The sequence below is a fragment of the Paramisgurnus dabryanus genome, chromosome 3 (assembly GCF_030506205.2).
Source record: "Paramisgurnus dabryanus chromosome 3, PD_genome_1.1, whole genome shotgun sequence".
In the NCBI taxonomy this organism is placed as follows: Eukaryota; Metazoa; Chordata; class Actinopteri; order Cypriniformes; family Cobitidae; genus Paramisgurnus; species Paramisgurnus dabryanus.
Window position 1 is genome coordinate 26,978,987 of NC_133339.1, and position 23,539 is coordinate 27,002,525.

At 38.1% G+C, this 23,539-nt stretch overlaps 2 protein-coding genes across 3 annotated transcripts in view; one reads left to right on the forward strand and one right to left on the reverse strand.

Moving 5' to 3' along the window:
- Positions 1-811: 811 nt before the first annotated feature.
- On the forward strand, positions 812-9,229 carry clec19a (C-type lectin domain containing 19A). The gene is made up of 5 exons (XM_065278019.2): positions 812-987; positions 2,727-2,904; positions 3,018-3,111; positions 4,111-4,243; positions 5,030-9,229. Exons 1-5 carry the CDS (start codon positions 900-902, stop codon positions 5,104-5,106), a joined length of 570 nt encoding a protein of 189 aa, XP_065134091.1. The 5' UTR covers positions 812-899; the 3' UTR covers positions 5,107-9,229.
- Positions 9,230-9,370: 141 nt separating this feature from the next.
- The window catches only part of syt17 (synaptotagmin XVII), a 32,682-nt gene continuing 18,513 nt past the window's right edge, over positions 9,371-23,539 (reverse strand). For both annotated transcript variants that reach the window (XM_065277999.2, XM_065278008.2), the window contains exons 5-8: positions 22,905-23,521; positions 22,372-22,492; positions 22,108-22,263; positions 9,371-13,955 (exon numbers count right to left, since the gene is read on the reverse strand). In XM_065277999.2, the coding sequence (XP_065134071.1) occupies positions 13,759-13,955; positions 22,108-22,263; positions 22,372-22,492; positions 22,905-23,521 (1,091 nt within the window). In that variant the 3' untranslated portion in view covers positions 9,371-13,758. The remainder of the gene's footprint in view (positions 13,956-22,107; positions 22,264-22,371; positions 22,493-22,904; positions 23,522-23,539) is intronic.

A 23,539-nucleotide genomic window follows, 5' to 3' on the forward strand; every position in this document is an offset into this window, starting at 1 on the left:
GTTTATTTGTTGACAAAACTGACAAACACAGTAAAATAATAGACAGAAGACTGATAAGAGGCATCAGTTAGTAGTCATTTTTAGCAACAACGCTGTCAGAGAAACTGATGTAAGTCTTCTTCAGTGAAAGATCTTCCTCTCTGGCCCTTAGCTATTACAGACGACAGGTCTCACAGAGATAAGGAGACTTAGGGGTCTTTAATAGCATGAGTTGTGTAGTCCTCAAGATAAAACAGATGTGCTATCAACTGCAAGACAGTGTCAGATGAGCCTAATGGAACTAAGCAAGCAGTGTGAAGTGGGTGTTCAATAACCCTGCAGACAAGATGGAAAACACAATCCTTCCAACTAATTATTAATGTTGCATTAAACTCACTGGATTTTGGACATGGAGCTCACATTTGGGTTACTTGGAATAAATATTGTGGGTGTTTACCATTAACAATACTGTGAAGAAGGCTGACATGATAGATCTTTGGATTTAATAATGTTTTGTAGATAGTGCTTATAATATTTTGCCAGTTGTGAATACAAAACGTTTCATGATCTGTTTCAAATCTATGAAAAATTAGTATAGTTTATTATACTTTTAGTATTATACATTAATTTAGTTTTTTTGTTTCTTAAAACATTAATTAACATAACCAAAATAACATTACATATGACACAAATATCCTCATTATAACAAGTTTGACCTCTAGTATATCTCACTCTCCCTCTCTCTAACACATGCGGTCTGATGTCAGTTTTCTGGACAAGTAGGAAGAGTCCAACAAAAGGGAAGGGGTTGAGAAAGTCTTACACACCCTCTAATATCCCCAACACTATATGCAGTCTTTTGGTGCACACACACACACACAAACACATCATATCTTAATCTCATCTTTCTTGCACTAAATATGCTCTGCTGGGAATTGTGCTTAGTTCTGCTGCTTACTGGTTTCTCAGTGTGGGCTCTGCCTTCAACTAACATCAAGATCACCCAAGGTGAGTGCCATCTGAACTAAAGACTGATGCAAACTCATGCTAGTACTTTTGTCTTGCTTAAATTTGCTTTTTCGAACACAGAATAGACACCAAAAGCTGGTTTGCCATGATCATCAAAGGTTTTCAACTGGTTAGCAGCGTCTTTGTTTCTAAAATAACCTCTTTAAGTCTTTATATTGCACAGGAGTCATTTGCCAGTTATCCAGTTTTGCCAGTTTATATACACTGAAAAAATAATACGCTGGATTTACTAAAAAATGTATATATAGTGCATAATTTTTGCACCCACTTTTTAAAGTATGTTTTATATGGAATTTTAAGCAGTTTAAGCAATTGCAATTTTTAAAGTAAGTTTTACATGAAATTTTAAGCAATTGCTTAAAAATCCATGTGAAACTTGGAATTTAAAAAGAGGGACGCAAAAATGATGCAATATATTTTTTAGTAAATTGAGCTAATTATTTTTACAGTATATACGCACACCATAATGACAGATGTGTTTCATACAGAGGATCAGGAAATTGAATGAAGTTCTCAGTTGTGTTTTATTTAAGTATCAACTTAGTCTCAGGTGTTTCTCCTAAAACTGCTTCCTATAAAGATAGAAATAAATCAGGCAATTGTTAAAAGACAGTACAGAGTACGGAGCTGTAAAATTATCATTGTTTGTAAAGGTAAAATAATCTGGATTTGGTCAGTTTGATGGAAAATGTTGGAGTTTGTCTTGAAATTTTCAGTAATCATGACTTTGGTTGCAGACTTAACAAAACCGAGTTCAGTTTGTGACATTGTTGAGATATTTCCTAAAACTCTAATGTAGACGTTTTTGGGATATCTTGGTTCTTCTCATTGATGTCTTGGCAAAATAACTAACATATTTAATAAATCTTATACATGTTTTCCCTTTTTATGTGCACATTTATTAATTTACAAGATATCAGACACCAAACATACATGAAAATGTAAAAAAATGGAAACAAATACAGTACTGTGCAAAAGACTGAGGCCACCATGCTACCATTAGATTTGTTGTTTTTGCAATGTTATAGTGATCATTTATAATTATTTCTCTATTTATTAGAATACAACCAGAAAATACAGGAAATGTGTATGTAGAATTAAAAACAAAAGTATAAGCTGAAGTGTCAAGTATTTAGGGTAAACTCCCCTTCCACTTGAGCAATAGCAGGCAGCTGCAGGATCTCGTAAACCTAAATGAAATTAAATCCTAATTTCTAATTGTAATCGAATGACTTCAGGACTTCAGTCTCCTCAAAAAAGCTCAAGATGTGTTTAGTGCCAACTTAGAGAGGTCACACTAAATACTGACTGATGCCTAAAAAAGACATTTAGTTCTGAAAATTGTTTTGTTTTTAATTTTGTTTCCTGTATTTTCTGTTTGTATCTTAAAAAAGAATGAAAAATAAATATGAATTGACATTAAAACTTTGCCAAAACAACAAAACTGGTGATGGTGGCCTAAGACTATGGTGTCACAGTATTGTAACTAATGCTGTTAAATATTTAATTCAGTTGCTTTTTTATCTACAAATAGCTTTTTGTACTTAAAGAAAACTCTTTTCAGACATCTATACCTCTTACTACAATGCAATGTCCATATTATTTCATATTAACAGCATTACGTAGCTTTAGAAATTTTTGTTGAGTTTGTTAGTACACAGATGATGTTTTTAATAACGTAATGTGTTTAATGTGTTTTGATGATTATGTTGTTATAGCACTGCCCCTACAACTATCAGACTCAAACCAGCCTGTAACATGTCCATTATTCTGGACTGAGTTTGAAGGCTACTGTTACCGTTTTTTCCCACTGAACCGGACCTGGGCTGAAGCTGACCTATATTGTGCAGAGTTCTCCAATGGACACAAATCAGCCAAGCTCACCTCCATCCACAGGTACAAATCCTTTAGGAACAGGAATTGGACAGCAAATTCTTATTCAACACTTTATCATTTGGAAGATTTTTGCTGCACTTGGTTATAATTAATTTTTTTGCATATACTCATAGCTGGGAAGAAAACGTGTTTGTCTATGATCTCGTGAATAGCCGTGTACCAGGAATACCAACAGATATTTGGATTGGACTTCACGATAGAAGACAGGTGAATATGACTGGATTGTTCAAAACATCATACATTTGAATTGATGAATCTACTGACTTAAATGTAATATATACCTGGCAAACCTCTCACCAATAATTTAATAATAGAAAAATGTAATGTTTAATCTGTTGTGGTGGTCTGAAACGTATATGATTTATGGACGATGAACTCTTTCATCTGTAAGAAAAATGTCAATAAACTTGCTGTTGGCAGTTCCACAGAGATTCTAGATCAAATGAACTGATGCCGGGCAAAATGGCTTTGGTAACTCAAGGTCAAAGGCCAAGGAGAAGTTAAATGGGAAAGCACTGTTAGGCTGCGTCCGAAAATGAAGGCAGCTGATTTCACCTCATGAGGCAATGATTTCAGCGGCATGAAGGCAGCTCTGGGAAACACATTCGTTCAGCCTTCATAGGAATACTGTTTGAAATATAAACATAGAGTGCCTTTGTGATAACTAATCCCATATTTGAAAACTATAATACTAATTTCTTGCTAGAAATGCAATCAAAAGGTGTAAAAAGTAAAAATATACAGCCTGATCTCACGAGAATTTGTGCGTATTTTATGGGTTAGCTAATTTGTATGAATTCATACGGAGTTAATCGTACAAAAACGTACGACCCCTAACCCTGCACCTAACCCTATTGCCGCAGGGGTCAAGGCAAATCGTACAAAAACTTACGAATGTGGTTGTATGAATTAATACGAATTAGCCAACTTGTAAAATATGTAAGAATTCTTGTGAGATATAGCATTGAAATATAACTTTATTTACACTAAATTGGTGCTCTAGTTGCTTTCTTGGCTGCCATTTTATTTTTTCAAACTCAACCAGAATCACAATTCCCGCGCGCGCACACACACACATATAATTGTGGGACAAGATGGTAAAAATTTCTCAGGAGACAGGAAGTAAACCAAACATTAGTGCCTTGATGCCTTCAAAGGCAGCATTATAGAGATTATGGACACAGCTTTAATCAGAGTTTTTTTTAGGAGGGCACTATGGAGTGGACAGATGGGTCACCTTATGAATACAGTTACTGGGATGGAAACCAGCCAGATGATGGCATTCATCGCATCCCTGTGGAGGAGGACTGTGTGGAGATCTGGTACAGACAAAACAGTGGTGAGTTTTCAATGGACTGTTTCACTAATTATTAACTGTTTCCCTGCCAGCGTTTTTTTTTTTTTTAAGTTGCCAGCCAGCGCTTTTTATAATTTTCAAAAAAGTTTAATGCCTTCCAGAAAATGTTCTACTTTAAATATATTAACATACAATATATCAAATGAAAGAACATATTCTCTGTTTTCAAAAAAAAAAAACTTTTATTCTACCTTTATTTGTTCTCTTTTTATCACATCTCGGTGGGTGAGTTTCTTCAAAAACACCAAATTTTGAGCAAAAGCTGAGATAATTGCATTTTTGTAATAACTTTTGATAGAGATCCGATTCAAAGCGATTATCAAAACATACACAGAGTTCTTATTGTTTGACTTAAAGAGTTGCTTCCGGGTTGTTCAAGGACCATTAAAAGAATAGGCGAAAAAAATGTAACAGTCATACAATTCAAGGGCCTTAATTGTAACCCCTCTACGTTTTGCAAATTGGACCAACGTAGTCAGGGTACGTTTTTACATGAGACTGGGTTGGCTTCCGGGTTTCATAAGTTGGGTAAGAGAGCCACCTGGTGGATGATAGCGGAAACATGAATTGTTGGAAAAACTCATCATTGGCAGGGAAGCGTTTTCTCTTAATTCACGAGTTAATTTGTCAATGAAAGAGTTAATATAGCTTTATGACTCATTACTACAATAATGTCTTTTTAATTTCTTTATCTTATTGTTTTCAGTTTTAGGACTTTCCAAACAAATATTTAATTTAATTTTTTAACTTTGTTTCCATCTTTTACAGCTCTAAGGTCGTGGAATGACAACAGTTGTGATAAGGCTTTTCCATTCGTCTGTAAGATCCCTACACTGGAAAATTAATCTTTCACCAGATCTGAGATTGTATATTCAGTTCTTTATAGTAAACACTGACACCAAAACATTTCAAAATCACAGTACAGCATTTGTCCTCTCATCTTCATCCTTGCAATGATGATGATGGTCTCTCTCCAGCTGCACTCTGCACTTCACTTCGTTTTCCTGCCCCCAACGCTGTTGCCATAGTGCTGTTCCTCTGGGGCTTAGGGGTTTAGACCAGTGAGTCACGACACATAGACATTCCTCCATTCTTATCTTTTAAAAATGAAATGACACATTTCTTTCTGTAGAGGGATTGTTGATTACACATTTATTTTTGATATTGATGTTAGGGCTATTTTTATGGATTGTGTACCAGTCAGCCCTTGAGTAAGATGCACCAACAGATTTCTAAAAACTTTGTAAAGAGCACTGAGATTTTGGATGTTTTTAAAAAGAACTGAGTGCATATGAAACCCCACCCTTCAACAGATGCTTGTTCATGCTATGAGGACATCTTTTGGATCACTGGATTTCATGAAATGTTAACAACCTTCTTATTATGAAATGGCTTGTTTACATGCGGTTCACCCAAAAATGAAAATTGCATCATTTATTCACTCTCTGTTGAACACAAAATACGATATTGTCATAAACGATAGTAACCACACAGTTGACTGTACCCACTGACTTCTACAGAAGGAAAAGAAATACTATGGAAGTCAATGGGTACCGTCAACTATGTGCTGCTCAAAATATCATTATCAAAGTAGTGCTGGGCAAAGATTAATCGTGATTAATCGCATACAAAATAAAAGTGATTTTTTTTTGTAATTATTATCATGAATCACATTCATGTATGAATTTAAGAAACATTTACATGTGTATATATATTTATCTATATTTTTATATATTCTTGTTAGGAAGTTGTATGAGGAACCCAAATGCAGACAGATGTATGAACACAAAAGACTTTTATTATGTACAAAACAGAAAACAAAACCCACGAGGGGGCAAAACAATATAAACAGGAAGACTTAACACTAAACTAGACAGGACACTGGACTAAACTCTGACACTAAACTGGATACACTAAACAATTAACTAGACAAAACACTTGACATATAAACACTAGACTAGACTTGACTCTTAAACAGCGTACTCACAGGTATCTGGAAAACACAGAAACAATGCACAAGCACAGGACAATGAATACAAGAGGATTTAATAAGGTAACAAATCAAGAGGGGAACAGGTGATATAAATCAAACAATAATGAGGAGGCCAACAAGGGAGCGGAAAAAGAGACAAGACACAGGGAACACGTGGTCAAGTAAACCAATACTGAAACCACGTGAACCCACACAAAACATGGGTCTGTCATGATTCTGCCACAAGACTAGATTAAATAAAGGACAAGATGGCAGAACCATGACAGAATCCCCCCCTAAAGGAGCGGCTTCCAGACGCTCCCCAGGGGAACACTAGACATGGGACAAGACAGACTGACAGATAGACAGACACCAAGAAAACATGACACATAACATCAATGGGAGACAAGAATACAATACAAGAGGGTTGGGGTGACACAATAAAAACAACAAACAAGGGAGGGGGGGCGGAGGCAAAACAGAGTTCACAAAAGGAAGTCCAGGTAGGGTGGAGCTGGGTGGGCAAGGGGTCTTGGGTTCAGGGGTAGTAGAGGGCTTGGGACAAGGAGTCCGGGCAGGCTTGGTAGGGAGCTTGGAGGCAACAGGCTTGGATGGGGATGCAGGCTGGGAAAGGGGAACAAAAGGAGGCAAGGCAGGGTTCCAGGGCGTGGTAGGGGTAGACAAGGGAGCCGACGGGGGTGAGCCAGGACTCACTGGGTAGGGGAGAGAGTTGGTGGGTACCTGAAGCTCCTCCCGACACAACTTGTCCACCACCTCATGGAACGGGCGGCGGATCAGGCCCTCCCGTTCAGGCAAGGGAGGAGGGACGTTGAGACCCGCGATAAAGTAGGAGTTGAGGAGGGTCTCTGGCAACAAAACCCTCCTCGCTTCCACATACTGGGCATACCCCCTCAGGGTCCTCTCTTGCTGGGGAGGAAATGGGGCCCTGCCCATCTTCATGTCGGCGGCAGTCGACTGCCACCAAAGTTCTAGGTCAGCCGACTGCCGCCTGGCGGGACGACATGGGTTGTCTGCTGGGTTCTGTATTGGCTTGTGCAGTCGGTTAGGAAGTTGTATGAGGAACCCAAATGCAGACAGATGTATAAACACAAAAGACTTTTATTATGTACAAAACAGAAAACAAAACCCACGAGGGGGCAAAACAATATAAACAGGAAGACTTAACACTAAACTAGACAGGACACTGGACTAAACTCTGACACTAAACTGGATACACTAAACAATTAACTAGACAAAACACTTGACATATAAACACTAGACTATACTAGACTAGACTAGACTAGACTAGACTAGACTAGACTAGACTAGACTAGACTAGACTAGACTAGACTTGACTCTTAAACAGCGTACTCACAGGTATCTGGAAAACACAGAAACAATGCACAAGCACAGGACAATGAATACAAGAGGATTAAATAGGGTAACAAATCAAGAGGGGAACAGGTGATATAAATCAAACAATAATGAGGAGGCCAACAAGGGAGCGGAAAAAGAGACAAGACACAGGGAACACGTGGTCAAGTAAACCAATAGAGGGTTTTCACGGCGCGTCATCAGAGCGGAAGACGCCATATTGGAGGCACTCCGCATTACAACAGAGCAGACACTGATGTATATGCCGAACGTCGTCAAGGAAAATAGTTAATTATTGCGGTGTTTGAGATGGTACCAACAGTACATATTGAGAAAAACATTTGGATTATTATCGACTTCCAAAAGTTATTAAAAACAAGGGAAAGGAATGCAAGAAATGATCAGAGGAGCGGCGCTTGTGGTTGGTAAAGCTCAGGAAAAAGAGTAGTATTGTATTAGAAATATGATTGAACTACATAAAGTATAAAACAATTATGCTTCTACTTGTTGTGCTTTATTTAAAGAGTATTTAATATGTACTTTAGTGTATGCACAAAATGTACTTAAACACAAATAAAATTTGCGCTGCAATGCCTTAATGCCAGTGTGCTTAATTGCTCATAACAAATTTTCTATTGTAATGATAATAATATTTTTAATAGTAAATGGTAAAAACAATTATTGCTTTTATTTTTTACTGTGCTTATTTTACATTAAAGCACTTTGGTAGGACACTGGCTATTTTAAATTTGCTATATAAATAAAGCTGACATTGACATATGGGCTCTGCATGAAAACTAGGTAGTTCACTACCTTATATCGGGATATGCAACTGAAGGAAGAATCGCCGGGTCGTCACGGATCCTAGAAGAGGGAGCTCGTAGGGATCTGCACCGCCTATAAATTGTAATTTCTCGAAATATCGTGCCTTTTCTTGCGGTCCAAGTCCTTCCCTATATGCCTTTGCATCTTGGATGCGTTTTCTGTAGTTTAGACATGTCTACATTCACTTAAAGTATCCAAAGCGCATAATATTGCATTGTACTCCGTTCAGTTCTTTACACTGAGTGCCTCCACAATGGCCGCGCATCCGGGTTACCGCCCAGAACGTGACGTCGGTGAAAACCCTCTATACTGAAACCACGTGAACCCACACAAAACATGGGTCTGTCATGATTCTGCCACAAGACTAGATTAAATAAAGGACAAGATGGCAGAACCATGACAATTCTATATGATATATAAATAAAAAATATATATATATTAATAAAAATTCCGAAATGAATATATGTGTGTGTTGTTAAATATACATTATAATTACACACAGCACACACTCATATATTATGCAAAAAATCACTTTTATTTTGTATGCGATTAATCACGATTAATCTTTGCCCAGCACTACTTTGATAATGATATTTTGAGCAGCACATAGTTGACGGTAGCCATTGACTTCCATAGTATTTATTTTTCCTTCTATGGACCGTTTCAGCGGTAACAACATAAACAAGCCGCTGTCGCGGTCCGCACGTAACTTCCGGTAAACTCCGCTAATAATAAATAACAACAAATTCTTTAAACATAGTTTATTTATATAAAAAGCAAACAAAACAACACATAGATTACCTAGGAAACCAAAACATTTGTTTTTTTCGACGAGGCATTTGTTCACGAGATCAGTTTAGCAACTAGTCAGACCATTAAAAAAACGAAACCGGAAGTAAGGTTCGGATCCAGATGTGTATCACGTGCGTCCGATGAAACCATCTATAGAAGTCAATGGGTAGTCATACAGGTTTAAAACAACATGTGAGTGAGTGAATAAATGATGAGAGAATTTTCATATTTTTGGGTGAACTATCTCTAATGTATATCTTTCAGACAGGGAGGTCTATGTTTGTGTACATGTATTGTTTTTTAAGTCTGGATCTGGCCTGGTTTTCAGAATGCTGTCCCAGTGCACATTGATCTATTACTGACTTAGAAGGTGAGATTTTGAAAGAGTAGGGATTTAGCTTCAGATGACAGAAAGAGCTTAACCACAGTCTGGCAGATGACCTTTCATGCTTTCTCTCTATCGATGGATTATATTAGTGATTGGAAAATCTCTGTTCCTCCAGAAAGCTCAGTGGCGGATTTAGCAAATTGGGGGCCCTAGGCAAAGGTATTTTTTACTCCAAAATGAAGATGGAAAGCAGAGGTCACACAAAGTGCAGCACTACACAAACCAATAGAGAATAAGTCAATGGGGCAAAAACAGCCACGAACAGTAAATGAGGGAGAAATAATTTAAATCTGATGCTGCACAAAAACTAGCAATGCATCAAAGCCAATGTTGTTACTAATCTTTACTAATCAAACTAACATTTGAGAGAGGTTGCACTTGCCTCAATTTGGTGGCACCAGTCACTGGGTGGTGTAAAAACAAAAAATAAACACTAAAACTAAGTCCAAACATGTTTAATGCATTAATAATTCATTAAAACCTAAGTCCAAACAAGTTTAATGCATTAACAAATTAATTACAAATACAAATAATTGTATACTTTATATACATTAATTATTTTTTTACTTTACCATACTTATTATTTTTAACATATATTTGCCTGATTGTAAACCATTAAACTTACAATCAACTTTTTATTACTTTGTTGTAAAAGCTTTAGGCTACTTTAACACAGACTTGAGTAAAGAAATGACATTCTTGTGCTGTAATCACTACAAAATGTCTCCATGCACTCTGAAGATATCATTTGGCCAGAACTTGTAATCTAAGGTACTGAGTGAGCACAATGTATTACGTTTTTTCTGACTTCTATCGTGAATACGCAGTGTACAGCGCTATTTTTAGGCTTTCATTGATTAAACTAAAGCAGCTGATCTCCGCCTCTTTTATTAGTGTCATTTTGCGAGCGTGTGGAGGTTGTGGGGAGATTATTTCATCAACTGCGCTGAAATATCAGAGAAAGCTCTTACATACACATAAAAAAAAACACTGTGCAGCATCGTTAATTACAACACCGGACTCTGACATCACATAATATTAGTTCGCGTTATTTTAAACCCGTCATTTCTCCCGAAAACGAAAGCAGAGGCTCTCGCCCGCAGTCTCCATAGACCACCCCTCAAAACAATCAGGGCAGAAGCGGTCGAAAGTGGACAAAAGAGACGGGTTTAGAGAGGTGATATGCACCTGAGCTGATAGAAAGGCGGGGGAGCGGGCAACAACAGGAAGAGTGACTGAATGCGTCGCAGACTTAATCGCCTGCGCATTATATTAATATAATTGTATTTAAATTTCACAGTCCAGCCAGTGCGACATTTAATAAAAAATAGTCATAGGCAGGGAAAATACTCGCAAAATGCGACTATTTACTCGCAGTCTGGAGCCCTGTAGGGTTACATTAGTTTTTTTTTCTGTAGTAACATTATTTACTTCACCACAAAATAATTTTTATCAATGTAAGGGCTATTACTAGCCGGTTGACTTACCAAAGCCCCATTTTCGCGTTTATATTTGTCTTTAAGTCTCTGTTCATGTACTTTCCCAGTCCCTGTGTCACTTTGTGTTTATCTTTCGCGCCGCAGCACGCACCGTTATGGACTAGTCCATTTCATTGTGAAAGAAGGGGGTGTAAGTGTTTAGTGACAGAACATGAACTGGACATTTTAACTACTATTTCAAAGTTTCAACGTATTTCTTAAGAATATTAATACAATTTACAATGCTGATGATAAGGGTTTTATTTATTTATGTAGGCTATTTATTAGGTTGGTTGGGGGCCACCCTAATTTGACCGCTGGTGGGGGGCCCCAGGCGGCCGCCTACCTATGCCTCTATGGTAAGACCGCCTTTGAGAAAGCTCTTATGCATATAGATTTGTATCACTGCATGCTGGGCAAAATTCTGAATTAAAATTTCCCTCCTTGCCGTGTTGTTTTTGATTGTGACTATTTTTGATCATTTATTCCCATAATAACTTCACTTAAAATTAAGTTAAAAAACATTAAATATTTTACCAATTGAAGTATTTTTTTAAGTAGATCCAACTTTCACTTTTTATAGTGCAGTTGAATTAATTGTTGGATTTCAGTCTATTTTAATTGTGCCTGTTTAAATTCAAATTGCATTTATGCATTCTAAAAACTCAATTCAAAATGAACTCAAAACTGGCCACTAAGTAATGCAAGAATATCCAAAATGTCTATACTTTCTTTGCAGCTTGCCATCATTTGTTTTTGTAGAGTTCAATAAGAAAACTTTAGAGTTTACATTATAAGCTCACTTTTGAGGTCTTCGTGGTCTCCATGGAACGTTGGGAACAGTTTGCTCATGACCCAATGTCTAGCATAAAGTATTTTTAATATGCCTAGATGAACATTCTAGTTTGTTAATGTCATCTTAAACAGTAATTTTAATCATTATGTGCTTGACATAATGCCAGGACTCATGTGGACAGTGGGGTTAAGCTGCTCCCTCTGGTTGGAGACAGCAATTAAGTGACTAATCTCTCCGTCTCATAACCCTTAGTGGGAACATTTATACAAAAACAAGCCTTACATTTTTTCTGGGATTTAATAAGTACATCACTGCGGTTGACGAAAATGTTATGCATGTTTTATGCTATTGTAAATATGCATGTTAACGCAATAGAATCAGAGTAATTAAACTATATCAAACTTTCGATATTATTAAACCAATTTACAATAACAGCTGAGGACAAAGCAAAAAGACAGTAACAAAATTCACTTTAATGCATTTTGGAACATCACTTAAGACATCGCTCTGAAGGATTTACACATTACAATCTCTGTCAATAAGACATTTAAAGGGATTCTGCTCTAAATTTTAACACACAAATATCAGCATTCAGCAGTGTAACAAACTCTCAGAGATTTCAGAGCAGACAAAGAAATATTAGACTAAATGTTTTGGCTTAGAATTAAATTAAGACACAAATGTGAAAAGATTAAATAATTTTTTTTTCAGTGAAGTCAACAGCTTTTTCAGCCTATTCATTTCCATTTCTTATTATTTATCTTTTCTTCTATTGCAACATGCATTTGTTCAATCCACTGTACACAATTTAAGTTATAAATATATATAGATATGTTTGTAGAGATAAATCTATAATTATATTATTATGAGCACTTTTAATCTAAATAAAGAAATATCTTCACTGGCAAAGCTTCATTATTGGTATTATTATTACTTTATAGTCATTTTACTGTCATCTACATCAACATTGACATGTGCAGAAAATCATACATTTAACATTTAACCTGAAACAGCCATTTAGATCACACAAGAAGGTTTAAGGATACAGTAATGTTTCCGATTGCACTTAGATTCTATATATGCATATTTTCAACCACATTATCTTATTTGTGACTATTTAATGTATAGACTGAAGAAAAGACAAAGCACATCTCCAACACATCAATCATACAGTAAACAGGCTGAACTTGGCAGAAACATTTAACAACAAATGAAGGGCGAGGAAGGAATGTATATATCTGCACCTTATTGGCATGGTACTATATTGCCCAAGCTGTGACGGCATGTTCACTGTTAACACAAATGCATCTCAACATGATGATACAGACCAGAGCTGCCGTAAGTGCAAACGTTTACTTAATTCACACACGCATGAACACTTAAACACAATCAAATGTGCGTGAACAGTGACACAGGGTCACAAATACAAGCTTTGGTGTAAAATCTCACTTTAAAAAAATCAAAACGAGGAAATAAAAATAATACCCGTGTTGCCACAGGAGCGATTACTACTTCAAATCATACTGAAGTCTGAGAAAAGACACAATATGATTATTAAAACACTACATCTCTGACCAGTGGTTAGGTCAACATTACAGCTGATGCCAGAAGCTAGTCAGCAGCTGAGATTCAGGTGATGATCGGATTATTGAGCCTCAGTGTAAGATAGTATCAATGTGATAAAAAGAAAGCATGGACGGCAGGCTTCTGCTCGTAATCATAATGGAAAAATACTATAGCCTACATCTCCCGTTTTGTGATGTCCACAAACACAAATAATCTTGAGGCGGAACCCATCATTATGTAGAAACTTATAGGTCAATACACAAAGTTCATTTCCACCTCTTTTCATCCCAACACCCTGTGTAAATATTATGTGACCTCAAGAGATGCCGGTGACACGCGGTCACACTCGGCACGTGAGTGCAGGCTGTGCCACTGTTCCACTGGGGTGCGATGGGAGCTCAGCAGGCGGCGCCAATGCATGGTTTCCTGCGGGCCGGTGGAGAACTGACCAATCACGATGCGGCCAACAAAATCGTTGCTACTCTTTACGTTGTGCCCAAACACTAAGAAGGAAAAGATAAAAGTCAATGTAACACGAGATAATCAGGCTAACATCTTTAAGTGGTAATGTTCTTGTTTTCCCCCTGTCCGCTGTCAAGCTGTTTGATAACCTGCCGAGATATCAAAAAGGGCATCACAAGCGTGCTCTGTTCACAAAGCAATCCTATAATGCCTTGCAATGAAATTCCTAGAAAAATCAATCTATGATGGCACAGAACGTATACACGTCCAAAGTTTATTTTTTGCATCATCTAGCGGTGAGATTTTAACCAACCTCGATTTCGAAATGCAAAGAGAAGCTACATTAGCTGCAACAGGACAAACATGTCATCGTCTGAGACAATGTACAGACGAAATTCACTCTTTAAAACAGTTTGCCCATTTAGGGCTAGTGTAGAAACATGCGACGACATCAATGTTACAGTTTATAATGTAAGGTTTGTATACAACACCACTGATAATACACAGTAGTTATGTATGTTTTATTGCATTTCTATTAAAGGCGGGGTGATTTGAAATCACCTAAACAATCATGCCCCTACCCCAATAGAATCTGGATCTTCATTTGATAGACCCGTCCACACATACGCAACCCAGACAACGATGTTGGTTAGTAGACACGCCCCTTACTGCTGATTGGCTTCTGATTGGCTGATTTGGTACTCTGCCCGACTCCCTTTTTTAAAGTGTTTTCCTCAAAAATCATGCACCCCGCCTTTAAGAGATCCTCCAAAAAGTCCCACATTGCACCTTTAAAGGTCACGTTCTTCCAGATCTCAATTTTTAAACCCAAGTTAGTGTGTAATGTTGCTATAATAGCATAAATAATACCTGTAAAATGATAAAGCTCAAAGTTCACAAAGAATATTTTTTCTTTAACAGAATTCGCCTTTTAAAGCCTACAGTGAATGGCCGGTTTGGACTAAAGCCCTCTACTTACTGCTTTAATGATGTCAGTAGAACCATAGATATGTATAAAGGCTAGATGTCTCGCCCGCGCTGCTGGCCAATTGAGTGGAAAAACCGCACGTGGCGGCCATCTTACCACAGGGCGATCGCTCACTCGTAGCATTTTGTTTAATGGAGCATGTACTTTAAGATGACCATAACTTGCTAAATTTTCTACCAATTTTCAAATGGTTTGGTTTGTTATAAACGTCAGAGTTGTACCTATGACACTACATACTTAATGAATAATTTTTATGAATCATGTTAAAACATCCAGAATTATAACCACGTTAATAACGTTTGTAAGAAACCGAACAGTTCGAAAATCGGTAGAAAATTGAGCAAGTTATGGTCATTTAAAGGTGCAGTGTGTAATATTTAGAAGGATCTTTTGACAGAAATGCAAAATAATATACAAAACTTTATTATCAGGGGTGAATAAAGACCTTTCATAATTAAGCGTTATGTGTTTATTACCTTAGAATGAGACCTTTTTATCTACATACAACGAGGGTCCCCTTACATGGAAGTCGCCATTTTGTGCTGCCATTTTTCTACAAAAGCCCTTAAAGGACAATTTGTTTTACTAAGTTGTCTCAGACGATGACATATTTGTCCGGTGGCGGCTACCGTAGCTTCTCTGTGTTTCAAAAGCGAGGGGTGAGCAGTGGACTAAGCCGTTGGTTGCAATTCACAACCTAACCACTAGAGGCCGCTAAAATTTACACACTGGACCTTTAAAAGTATCGGCACCATTAAACACAATGTTACGATGAGCGAGCTGTCTGAGGTAAGATGGCCGCCAGGTGATGACGTTAGAAACTCCGCCGTAAGACATCTAGGGCCCTATTTTAACGATCTGAAACGCAAGTGCGAAGCGCAACGCGCAAGTGAGTTTGTGGGCGGATCTTGGGCGCTGTTGCTATTTTCCCGGCGTGAGAAATAACTCTTGCGCCGGGCGCAAATCAATAAGGGGTTGGTCTGAAGTAGGTTCATTATTCATAGGTGTGGTTTGGGCGTAACGTCAAATAAACCAATCAGAACGCTAGCCAACATTCCCTTTAAACGCAAGTGCGCAAGTTCCATGGCGGGTTGCTATTATTATGACAGATTTACCAGGCGCACGCCAGGAGCGGTTCACAGCCGAGGAGACCGACGTCCTTGTACGGGGGAATCCCACGCTTGCCAGCATAAATCGGGCACGACGTGTAACGGGAGGTGGATCTGCCTCAGGACTTGACGCCAGCAGAGGACATCGCTGCGTCCACCCTCACCGCTGAAAGGGTTTGGGGGCTTTGAAATCGGACCCAAGAAACGCAAGCAAGGTCCAACCCCAAAGTACTCTTACAAATCAAGTTCATATACATTAAGGTTTCTTATGAAAACATTTTAATTATAATTTACATAAAATAAACGTAATACATCCACACAACAAACTTATGAAAATATTTTAATCGTTATTTGCATGAGAATAAATAAAAACTATCACCACAATGCTCACCACTATGATTCCCCTTATCTCGTGTATTAATATTTTTAAGTGTAACAATTTATGATTTGCAAAAATAACTGTTGCATCTGTGTAGATTAGATAAGCAAAGTGTATGCGCGTTGTGCACCCTATACATTATGGTCAAGCATGCGCCCTTAAAATAGCATAATGAACCACGCGCAACGCGCCACTGACTTTAGACTAGTTTTTTCTGGTCAGTGGCGCAATTGTTTTTTGAAACTGCAAAATAGCATCAGGGATGGTTTGCGCCGGAACACGCCTCTTTTTTTGCGCTGAACCACCCAGGGAGCGCAAGTTCATTCCCTAGTTTGCCGACGTGCTTCTGTGACGGGAAAAACCCGCTGTGCGCCGGGGCAAAATACGAATGATACATGCGTCACGGACAAAGTCAATTGCGCTGGGTGCAAGATAGAGCCCCTAGCCTTTATACATATCTATGAGTAGAACAGTTTTTCTGACCAACCTCCACCCACAGAAATACGTCAGTCGCCAGCTAAGCTTACGGCAAGCTAAGCTGCTATCAAATCACAACACACTAAACAAACTACACAATCAGAACTCGATACGTATTTCTGAAGGAGGGACTTCATGGAACAAGGAAGACATCAGACTGTTTTGAGGACAGTGAAAACGGCGGTAGGCTTATACAGATAAGTAAATTGTGTGAAAAATATACCGCATTTTTTTACACGTGAAACATGAACACATGTAATATTGCGCACTGTATACACAATCACAGCTTCAAAAACACCAGAAGAACGGGACCTTTATGAAATAATATTATTCATTAAAAAACACAAAAGAAATTAAAAAAGAAAATATTAATACAAAGATTTTCAGTCAAATTAAAAATTAACTCTTACCCAAAAGCTACGGTCATATATAAACATGGCATCTCATTCTTTATCTTATTAATCTTTTCTGTCAAACTGTTTTGTCCGCCTTAATCCAATTTAGGTAATGGAGTCAGGCTAGAGTACGAGATGCTGTTAATTTCATCAGTTTGCTTATAAACAAGATTGAAGATTTTAGCTGATCCTCCCTTTTCCCGTCACTGGCAACATAGTGTTGGGAATTGCAAGAAGCATGAGTGATCTTGTCACAAAGCCCAAAGGTGTCAGTCAACGGTTCAGTCGCATTCCATACATGACTCCAGGCTGCAAAAGATGCTGTTATCATGCAGAGCTGATGATGTGCTGACTCCTGTCTCTAAGCAACGTCAGCTTTTGAGAAGCCATTTAGCTTAGTACCGCACGCCAAGGACTACTTCACACTGGTATGACTCAAGTACTCAGCTGAAGCCTTGAGTTTTATATTTTGCACAATATGTAGCAACCATTAGGAAAGTGTGCCACTCACTTTTAGAATGGGTTTCAGGATTTCTTCTGCAGTATAAAGAAAAAAATTTGCTAATCGCCCCAAATATGACTATAAAGCCAGACAGATGATGGATGCTTTGGAAATGACTTGATTGAATGCATATCCAGTTAGAGGTTATTCACTATACTGTAGCCGGCACCAATGTACTTGCCTTTCAAGGAATGCCAAGTGAACACTATGTTACCTTATTACTATGTAATAGTGTACACTGTGTTCCTGTAGCTCATTCAGTAGAACATCGAGGAACACACATACTGAAAAAAATCATGGAAATTCATACATATTTTATGAGGTGGTAATTTGTATCAATTCGTAAGACTACGTTTTTATACCATTTGCTTTTTGCTGATGTGATTTTGGGTGGAGTTTCATTATTGTTTTTTTATGATAATCACACAATTCACTTTTTACATATTCATAGAGATTAGCCAACTTGCACAATTGAATTCCCGAGAGATTAGGCTGAATGAAACGTACACCTTGTAAGTTACTTTGGAGAAAAATGTCTGCCAAATGCATGAATGGACTATTCATAAGGCAAGCTGATAAGGTTTATAAAGCATTCCCACACGTGTTCCTACACCCTATCATTAAAGCCACAGGAGTTTCCTTAAATGAAATCATCTGTGAATGTAGCTTTTTCTTCAACACGTTAACCTTTCTCCATTTCAGTCTAACAGAGAGATGTTTGAAAAGCTGACATCATCAGTCTGACATGAAGTAATAGGAACAGGCGTGGTACATGTTTGACTCAAATGCAGGCACCGAGATGGCTGTGTTGAGCTGAGGACATCATCAGCCCATGTCACATTGATGAGTACCGGGAGAGCTCTCATGATTTGGGCTTGTTCATGTCTGAGGTGACTGTGATGAGGTACAGATGTGTTCCACTGGCTCAGCATGTGAAATACATGCTCGAGGAGACATCAATGGTTACATAATCTTACAATGCATGAATATCTCTTATTACCAATGGCAAAAGTGCATTGTAGGAAGTATATTTGAAAAGTTGCCCATTAAGCATAAAGAATCACATTTCAGCAGCAAAGCAACAGACATTATAGCATCATACAACATGATGGCGAAAAATGGACTATCCTTCACTAGTCTATGATGGGAACATGCAGTGGCGGATTTAGCAAATTGGGGGCCCAATGCGAAGGTATGTATGGGGCCCCCTATCCGATCTTTAAAATAGAACGAAAAATATTTTAACTCCAAAATGAAGATGGAAAGCAGAGAACACACAAAGTGTAGCACTACACAAACTACTGTAATAGTCATGATGGAACCCAATAGAGAAAAGTCAATGCGGGAAAAACAGCTACGGACAGTAAATGAAATCTGATGCTGCACAAAAACTAACAATGCATCAAAGACAATGTTATTTCCCCAAATCAGTTTTGAGTGAGTTTTTGAAAAATCATTGGCAATTAAAAAATAAAAATCCTGGATTTTTTTATTAAACATTTAGCAGTTTTGATTAGGACTGAGGTTGATTAACAGATTTATGCAAAAAAGTTTGAAACCAAATATTTATCTGATTTTTACAGCAGTTTAATTTAGTGGATGTTTTCATCACGAACATAACGAAAGGGTTGTGAATTTGCCCACAGTGTATTGTTGAGTTTTTGATTTTTTTTAAAAAACATTTTCCCTAAATATGTGTCACCAAAAATCATTCCATTTGCTGAAACACAGAGAAAGTTGTGGCCAAATTAAACAGCACCCAATAGTGGACGAAAACATCCCCAACATAACATAAGGGTTAAACAAATTTTTTTCTGTAGTAATGTTTGAAGTGTTCATGATGATAAGGGTTTATTTATTTATTTTTTAGGTTGGTTAGGGGCCCCCATAATATGACCGCTGGTAGGGGGCCCCAAGCAGCCGCCTATGCCTCTATGCCTAAGACTGCCTCTGGGAACATGCAAAAATGTGTGTGGGGGTGTACAATAATGCTAAAAAAGTTTAATGCCTTGTTTACGGAAGGTGCCACAACATCTGATTATTATCTTAAAAATTTAAGTTTCTTAAATGAACACTTTTTCTATTAATTGTGATTCTTATGTAAATGCACGTATTGTATTTAGTGCATTAAAAACTCTGTGTAGATCCACATTTTCATGGCGTAATATATTTCTCATGTGACTTTTGCTCACCTGCCCAAACACGAATGTGAAACTCCACCTATGCTGATAGCAGAGCCAAGAGATCTGTTTCTACTCACTGCTTGCAAAACACCATCCAAAATACCCATTACATGCTTTTCCAGAGGAATCCTAATAGTAGCATGTGCGAATAAATAAACGCTACAGAATTTACAAAAAGAGAGAGCTGAAGAGGAATAAAGAGATAGCGAACGAGCAAAAGAGCGCAAGTGAGAGAAAAGGAGAGAATGGTCAAGCATGTCTTAAGGAAAAACAGCAGCTCATCAGGGATGATTGCAGGGAGCGTTTGATTGCAGGTCTTTGTAGTCTGAAACATCAGAGAGAAGCAGTGGGCAGACAGCCCTGGCTGGTATGACTGAAGACACACATGCTGACCCCATAAAATCGGCACAATGCTGCACTCACACGGCTGTTAAAAATGCTGAATGCTGGTGAATTTGAATGCTGGTCCCCTAAATGGCAACTATCAAGACCAAATAAGCACTTCACCAAATAGACCTTGCTAGTAACCAACTAGAGCGTTGCCAGGCAAGCACTAACCAACATAAACCAGCCTAGACCAACATGAAAATTCAAAAGATAAATGGGGAGTTGGAGTTGCATTTGTAGCTAATTTCTCTCCACTCTCTCAAATGGCATGTTATGAGAGCAGGTCACGCTCAACCTGTGCAATCACATAGCATGGCTTAACCTGGGTGACAAGAGCAAATAGTAAATGTCAGTATGTGTCTGAGCATGAAATCTCAGCGTGAGCAACTGCCCAGGTCAGGTTCTGACTGGCAGCATTGGTAATTGAATAAATTCTTTTGGAATTTAAATGAACCTTAATGAGGCGACCCATGCAGACCTAGGTCCTTAAACTGGCAGTGCTATTTTCTAAAGTGTTTTTTCTCTTACACAAGATAACTTTAGGAGCCATTAGGAAAATCACATTATAAAATGGTAAAAAATGTACATTACTGTGCACAAGTCTTAGGCCACCATGCCAGAATTAGATTTGTTGTTTTTGCAATTTTATAGTGATCATATAAATTGTTTCTCAGTCTCTTTTATAAAATACATCCAGAAAATAAAGGAAATGTGTATATAGTATTAAAAACTATACAAATGTAAACCGATGTGTCAAGTTTTAAGGGTAAACTTCCCTTCCACTTGAGCAATAGCAGGAAACTGCAGGATCTCTTAAACCTAAATTAAATTAAATCCTAATTTCTCATTTTAAAGGAACACGCCCACATTTTGGGAATTTAGCTTTAGATAAGTCCATACATACCTTTCTCATCTCCATGCGTGCTGAAACTGTCTGACGCAGCGCCCCCTAGCTTAGCTTAACACAAAGTCTGGAAGTAAATGGCTCCAGCTAGCATACTGCTCACAATAAGTGACAAAATAACACAAACATTTTCCTATTATGTGTTGTGATTTGTATACTCACACCGTGTACTATACAAATCACAACACATAAATAGTAGCAGTGCTTCGCCTTCTGAAAATATAGTTCCAGATATATATACTGTTAAAAGATGGCTGTGTCTCATATGACCTGTTATTTGTACACGGTGTGACTATACAAATCACAACACATCAATAGGAAAATGTTCACGTTATTTTGTCACTTGTTGGGAGCAGTTGGAGCCATTCACTTCCAGACTTTGTGCTAAGCTAGCGGTGGCTGTGTCGGACAGAGTTACAGCACGCACAGAGATGAGAAAGGTATGTATGGACTTATCTAACTCTGGGGGATACGGTGAATAAGCTAAATTCCCAAAATGTGGGTGTGTTCCTTTAAAGAAATTAGTATTTTTACTTCATTCTGCTCAAAAACGCTCAAGATGTTTTTAGTGCCAAGAGAGGTCACACTAAACACCCACAATGCCTAAAGAAGACATTTAGTCCTGAAACTTTTTTTTGCACATATTTCCTGTATTTTCTGTTTGTATCTTAATAAATAGATAATTTTAAAACAACAAGTCTGGTGGTGGTTGGCCTAAGACCTTTGCACAGTACTGTATGTTAAAGTGCAGAGAGAAATGAAGAAATAAAATCAACAACCTTTTATACAAACAACATCAAATGTTGTCTTATAACCCCATCATGAAAAATCTATTACAAAAATCAATTTCTTACTGATAAAAACAATACCTGTGAACACAAGGCTGACTTCACAAAGGTCCTCTTGAGCAACACGGAAGCTAAAGGACTCATTATAACAGGGGTCAATGGTCCCTCTCATACAGGATGTCTTCTTAGTCTTCACCAGCTTTAGGCCCGTCACTAACTGCACCTTGACAAAAGGATCTAGAACCAGAAAACCAAAAACAATGCAATGGCTATTTATAGGCAGTATCCATTTATTTAAACAATAAGATGGTAGTGTGTGAGGACAACTTATTGAAATAGATTTACCTGAACCCTGGCACATATCTGTCTGAAGCAGCTGCTTTGCTCGGATGATGTCCACATTTAGTCTGCCAGCACTGGGCAGGTAGTTTAAAGACAGCAGAAGTTCACCAAGCTCAACTTCATTCTGAAAAAACAAATACTGGGATAAAATTGTATACATAACAATGACAATTAACAATTTTGATCTTAAACTAAATTTCTAAGTGTTAAAATACTTAAAAATTGTATCTTTTGGTTTAACACTGGTCTTCAATTGGCACAGTTTTTATTATTGAATAAATAAAAATATCTCACAGCCATGAAAACTCCAATGATCAAATGTATGTGTGCATATACAGTAACCCAGATTACAAAAGTCTATTTCTGTTTTTATGCCATGAAGACTCATTTTTTTAGTTTCATGGTTCTCAATGTGGACTTTTTAGCCCAACTGTATAAGAACATTACTGAACTTATTTTAATTGCATTTAACAACTTCACAGTAATTGTCAGACATAAAATTAAAAAAAAAAACGTGACTCAGAGCAATTGTGTACCTGTGAGCTGGGTACCAGGGCCTTCCACCAGTGTCCTCCCTTGACCAGATCAACCTCATTGAGAGCAAGAGCTACTTTCCCAATGACACAGTGTCGTGAAAACTTGTCAAAGTCGACCACAGACAGCAGCAGAGTTCGTCTCTGGGCTTCCAGAAAAGGGAGCTCGAAAGTAAAGCGTTCTTCAAACACTGGATTTTGGGTTTTACGTTTAACCCCAGTCTGCCTGGAGTTCTTGTGGTCGGGCAGCAGGCTCATCTTGACATACGGGTTCGAGTGGGCCATGTCCTGGCGAGCACCATCACATGTTACAGGTAGGGGAAGGTCCCGGGCTTCGATGACTCGAACGCTGAGATGGCCGTTGATGAGATCATATTGTGTGCTGAAGTGCAGCATGCCTAGCTGGTACCTCACCAGAATCTCCTCATCCGTCAGAGAGTCGACATCATCACTGCCTGAGTCCAGCGAGTATAGGCGAGGCTCCAGTTTGCGGTAGTAGTCATCTGGGGGCGTCGAGGGTTTACGAAGGGGCTGCACTACTTCCTTCCTGGGTCCCATGGCCCAAAACTCAATAGGCTTTACATCCACCATGGGGGAGCTTGGCCGTCGGGCATTGAGACCTGAGATATGTACAAAAA